The sequence below is a fragment of the Lonchura striata genome, chromosome Z (assembly GCF_046129695.1).
Source record: "Lonchura striata isolate bLonStr1 chromosome Z, bLonStr1.mat, whole genome shotgun sequence".
Classification (NCBI taxonomy): domain Eukaryota; kingdom Metazoa; phylum Chordata; class Aves; order Passeriformes; family Estrildidae; genus Lonchura; species Lonchura striata.
The window spans coordinates 8,814,710-8,820,831 of record NC_134642.1 but is presented as its reverse complement, the minus strand read 5'-3'; the positions used below and the strand labels follow the sequence as shown (position 1 = coordinate 8,820,831).

The following is a 6,122-nucleotide window of genomic DNA, read 5'->3' as shown; positions in this document are numbered from 1 at the left end:
TTGGCCAGCAAGAAAGAAGGCTCTGGGGTGAGCCCTTCAATATATAAAAAAGACCTTTAGGAAAGGAGGCAGCATTTCAACAAGGCATGTAGGAACAGGACAAAGAGTAAGAGCTTTAAAATGAAAAGGGTTAAGTTTAGATTGAACATACGGATGAAAATGTCTACAATAAGGGTGGTGAGGCACTGTCACAGGCTGCCCAGAGAAGCTGTGGATTACCCATTCCTGGAAATCCTGGAAAGTTCAAGGTCGGGTTGGATAGGGTGGCTCTGAGCAACCTGCTCTAGTGAAAGATGTCCCTGTCCCATGACCTTTAAAGGTCCCTTCCAACCATTCTTTGATTCTGAGATTTTACTTCAAAAAATCTGATCTGTTGCTGGGATACTATCAGCAGTAAAAAATTTGACAACTGCTACTTTTAATACTAACATACTGTATTTTATTCCATGTATCAAGTTTAAGTACATTCTAAGCTGGGATCACACAAAACCTACCCAACTGCAGTCTAGCCTGCAGCAAAAAAAGATTAACGAGCATAAAAACCCATTGGGGTTGAATTACAAGAAATTCAAAGAACAGCAACCCAAGCCTCCTCAGAAAAAACATATTAATTCTGCAGCACTGTTCAGATCAGAAATTATTCTTGGGAGTTTTTTTGTACTTTCATTCTCCACTTCTCTACCCCAGTGGATACCATGTCAGATACCAAAGAAATTTCTAAGCAAAGCATGTTTTTCACCATGTGATAACACAGACACAACACAACAGAACAGGAATTCAGGTACTGTCATCCAACACTAGCATAAACCCACCTCTGCTCTGAAGCAGCAAAAGCACAACAGTGAACTTGGAAAAACACACACTTACTCATGAAACCTAGGAGGCTTAATATTTATATTTATTACGCATTAGGAAGCTTATTAACTTAAAAAACAACCTGCATAGTACAAAAGGTTTCTTATCTGTGCTCTATGTAGAACAAGTTTCAAAATATATATTTTTAAAATTTGTTCAGTCAATACACAATCCTTTTAAAAAACTGTATAACTGTCTGTACCCTCATTACATTTATAAATACATGATTTACACAGCACCCCATCTGGAAAAATTAAAACTCCTTACAAATATCTACATATATTGCATACATATAAAACATTCATAGGAGTATTTCATCAAAGTTTGGTTTAATAGTCCATTTACACTGCAGCAAAATACATACAAATTTCTGTCTTCTTCATAAAAGTCTCTAAAAATTAGCACATTTGTTATTACTCATAACTCCTTTGAAGCAGCTTTAAAAAAATATATTAATATATCCATGATATTCAGCAGGTAAGACAGTGATATGAAGGCTGAATATGATTAATAACTGAACACTAAGAAGCAGTTAAGGCAGCGGTGAAAGAATTAATAGGAAAAAATTCATTTATATGACAGATAAAGTGACATAATGCAGTGCAGACATATATATTTTTATGTAAAGTACTCTGGCACGCACTTAAAAGTGTCTGTATTTATGACACTGCTCATTTTAATATTAAAATTGTATTTTTTATATGCAGAATGTTAATGGGACCTGAATCTTGGGTGTCATCTGGATTTGCTTTAACTGCACACAACTGATTATTCCAGAGTGTGGGTTTAGGGTTTCTGTATGACTTTCATTTATGGGTAAGTACTATAATGTGTGATCACACACATTCACAATTCTGCCATCTCAGTTTCATCACTGCTTTCTGGTAACTACTAACTTCTTGCTAGTAAGTAACATTTGAGAATTTAATTGATAACCACTATTTCAGGTACCAAAACTATATAGGGATCAGTGCCTTCCATACTATGAAGACTACATGTGGCATAGATGAAGACAAAAAGGCATAAATAACCTATTATAGTGATGGCTGAAATTGTTCTGACTCAAACCTGTTCATTTCACATTATCTTGCAATTTTGGGAACTAAACATTCAAACTTTAAAAAAATTCTATCTCTCTATACAGTTTTCTACCCAATATCAGAATTTTATGCAGCATTTGCAGTCCAATACCAGGTAAAATCACACCAGCTTGTGACCTGCTGTTTTAAAAAAACACTCCTGCAAGCATGACATCAACCTCAAGTAGTATACAGCAGGTGACCTCCTGTCACAGCTGCCTTCTCCCCAAAGGCAAGACACTCTGTGCCTCCCACCAAGCTTCCAGAGCCACAATTCAGCACATGAATTTGTTCCATTGGCCCCTCAGAATTCAGCCTTCATACACTGCTATCCTGCAGCAATGGCTCGATGTCCTCTTCATTGCTTTGGTCTAGGTTGTTACTCAGACTGCTGCTGATGCTGTTGCTGTGTTTTTTGGTACTGCTGGCTTTGTTGTTCTCAGGAATACATAAGGCGACTAGAAAAGCCAGGAGAACAATGCACGCTCCAACCAGGAAGGGGGGACCAGGAATGATTGCTCTCTACAGGAAAACAAGCATAAAAACCAATTCATGTTTCAGACACTGAAATGTGCAGAATTGTGAAATCTACATTATGAACTACACCACAAAGGAGGGAGATCATGAGAGACATATTTATGGGGACTATAAAACTTTTGCAAACAGGTTCATATGTGCACTGTAAATTAAATTTTCTACATCTAAAATCCCCACAGATTCCTCACCTGATATCCACATTGATCTAAAAACCAAAAAGACATAAAATTTTCAATTGAAAGTATGATTGCCTAGCTAATGAAACAGATATTGACTGCATGCTTTTTTTGTAATTTTTTTTTTGTTTTAGGCAACATGCCTGTTAAATCAACGAGACTCCTCTGAACACAAACAACCAGAAGTACAAACACTCAATAAACCTTAGCTTCACTTTTCCATAAATCAGATATCTAGAATCCAGCCAAATATTAGCCAAATAAATAAGCATCTCCAAAAAAATCAAAATATGGGTGAGCAAAATAACAGTGAGATCATCCCCATTGCAGAGACATGTTATTTATGTATGATAACTCAGTATTTGGAGTTAGTCTCTCTTGATTCTAAGCAGTTTATTTTAAAATTCAGAAATAAATCTTACCCACATTTCAAAGCCCCAACTAAAAACAAACACCCAAAAAGTTTTAAGATAAAATTTAAATCAGCCAGGTTTGATGACAAACCTCCACAAAAGAAAAATGTCAACAATCCAGCTATTTTTTAATCTTTAACAACTTTTCTTTAACTGTATCTGTGTAAACTAAAAGTAGATCAAACAGAAGGTGAAGCTTGTCAATCCAGGGAACTTTTATTCTACCAAAAGAAATGTAAGAAGCTATTCTCAAATGAAATGGGAAAATAGCTGAACATAATTATACAGCAACCGGGTACTTCCCTTGCCTCAATTCCTGTTACAACCAGAGGCCTAATTTTTCAGCTGATGATCTGTACAAAGAATGTAAACATATCAAAAATATATTTTTATTATATTAAATCTTCAACAGGTAATACACACACAAATACTCAAAAGAAGAAATTAATTTCCATAAATTAATACACCCTCATTTGCAGTATAACAGCTCATTCATCTGAGCAGCTTTTGAGTACTATATAATTGTGGTTTCACTGAGAGGAGTAAAAATCTTTCAAAGGCTGCCCTTTGTCATTGCATTGCCAATTGTTATTATTACTCTCCAACACAGCCTACAACTCCACTGTTTGCTACAAGGGCTTCCTGTGGATAATCAAAATGATGCAACCTCACTCAAACTATAGTTCCAGTAAATTTACATCAAAAGAAGTTACCTGGTACTGTTATAATACTGAAACCAATGCTGCTACTACTGTAAATTTAAGTATTTACTATTACATTTAAATTATGAGCTATCTTAATTATTTAATAAAACTGAAAAGTGAGAATTAAGTAGTTTAAGGTTAATGTTTGATGATTCTAAGTCAACCAAGAAGACAGATTTCTGGCCCTATGAGTTCTACACAGCAAACTCCACACCAAATTTTGAACTAACCTTATCACTGGGATTCTGGTTTATTTTTATTTCAGAAGTGTTATCAGGGAGCAATTCATTGAGTTCCACATGGAAGAGAAAGAAAATAAAGCCATACAGTGCTGGTCCCAGGCCACTGCACAGTCCTCTTACTCCAGTTATTATTCCTTGAACAACACCTAATGAGGAAAAAAAAAAAAGTAGGATTTTTTTTTTTTAAGTGAAGAAGAAATGCTCAGAGCCAAGAGCTCTGATTGTGCCAAACTAGAGCATATAATAATTATTTCTGCAATCTAAGATGTAAGAAGTATATTGAAAAAAATTTTGTTGGACTAAAATAATCCTCTGCACACCATAGTTCAGTCACTATACTTACAGATTACTGGAAGAATTATTATTTCTGTTATTGGATAATATTTCATTATGATTATAAAGAAATTTATCCTAATAACTTATGATGAATAAAGTTTCATTTTTAATATTAGAGTTCTTCCACTATCACCCAAAGCCTACAATAAAGACAGTGAAGATAGCACAGTTTAAATGTCGTTCCCATTCAATTTATTTTCAAGCGAAATTTAGAGTAATGTATCTAAGTGTTAAGAGCTGTGATTGGGAAAATATGCACAAATTGTGGAGAGTATTTAAATACCAACTAACTTACCAAGTGCAGTAAATTAAGTATACAGCAGTAAATTCAATACTTGATTGACTCTACTACATTGATTAATCAAGCTTTAAAAAGAATCCAAAGTGCTATAGGTGTATTTCTGTTTCAACTTAAGAAATTGTGACAATAATTGTGCAAAAAGTGTTTTGATGATAACTTCACATAGTAAGAGTCTAAAAATGCTATTTTCCAATATTAATAATCTGTTTCATTCTTAAGACAATAACTTATAAAATGGGAGGAAAAGAAAACATGCAAAAAAGATAGCTGTCCGAGTTTTTACTTCATAGGTTGATGATAATGGAAGTTTAAAATCTTCATGCCACTAGGTGGCAAAACCTCAGTCTTTAAAGCCTTAGCTATTAACACAGATTTCCTCCACATAAAATCAAAGCTCAATGGCTTTTGTCAGCTTAACTAAACTGTCATTTCCTGATGTAAACAGAAAACTGGTCTTTAAAAATCTTTAAAATGTCTCAAAAAAAAAAAAACAATGGAGGAGAGGGGAATAATTAAAAAAACCCTTGTAAAATACTCTTTTGCATCTTTCAACAGAAATCTACCTCCTGGAACAGCAACTCCCTTGTACTTCTCAGATTAACTGCATTTACCTTATTTCGTATTATACAATGGTAAAGAATAAATGATACTTAAAATCTATACGTACACACTTTTTAGAGAATGCTAAATTCAAGTTCAATTCAAGAACAATACTAAGTCTTTTTACCAGTGTTTTAATTTGTAATGACTTCTCATTTTGCTTTAAAGGAGGAGTAATTTCTTACTGTATATTGCTTTTCACATCAAAACCAGTAAATTCTGTGTTTTCTCAGATTAACTGATTACTTTGGCATCCTTTCCTATTCCTTGAAAATCTGAAGTGTTTTATCATATAGACACAACTTTTCTACAAAAAAAATGAAACTTCTTTCCTACATTTATTTCAGTATGGTAAAATGTGTAATTAAAAAGGTAGTATTGCTACATTAATCCTCACTGACTACTTAGAGAATACCACATATAATAAAAGGAAGAGAAAAAAAGAGAATGTTTTTGTTGCCTTTGCAGTGCTTTTACAGAAAGAAAGACAAGAAGTAGCTCATCAGCAATTATGTATTTTACAATGCAAATATGATAAATTTGTGCACTTCCTTCCTCTCTTCATAAACTAGCAGACTTCCACAACTACTGCCAAGTGAAAACATACAAAGTTGAAAAGTACATCTAGATAACTCATCTGCTTTCTACACAAAAAATCAGTCTAATGCATAAACAGCAATTTATCCAACACTCACCTTGTTGATCTGCCTCTGCATTTCGTGAGACCAGAGCACTAATTGCTGGGAATGTAATGCTTGACATGGCTGCTACAGCTCCCGCTGCCCACATCATCCTGTGTTAAATACATAATTTGAATTAAAAATGAGACTGCCCTTATAATTACTCCCCACACTCTCACAAGAGCCACAAGGGCACCCT

The 6,122-nt window shown here is 34.2% G+C and overlaps 1 protein-coding gene across 1 annotated transcript in view; it reads right to left on the bottom strand.

The window, feature by feature from the left end:
* Nucleotides 1-877: 877 nt before the first annotated feature.
* Nucleotides 878-6,122, bottom strand: part of SLC71A2 (solute carrier family 71 member 2) — a 29,295-nt gene continuing 24,050 nt past the window's right edge. The window contains exons 10-12 of the mRNA XM_021541483.3: nt 5,939-6,036; nt 3,995-4,152; nt 878-2,456 (exon numbers count right to left, since the gene is read on the bottom strand). Coding sequence (XP_021397158.2) covers nt 2,253-2,456; nt 3,995-4,152; nt 5,939-6,036 — 460 coding nt within the window. The 3' untranslated portion in view covers nt 878-2,252. The remainder of the gene's footprint in view (nt 2,457-3,994; nt 4,153-5,938; nt 6,037-6,122) is intronic.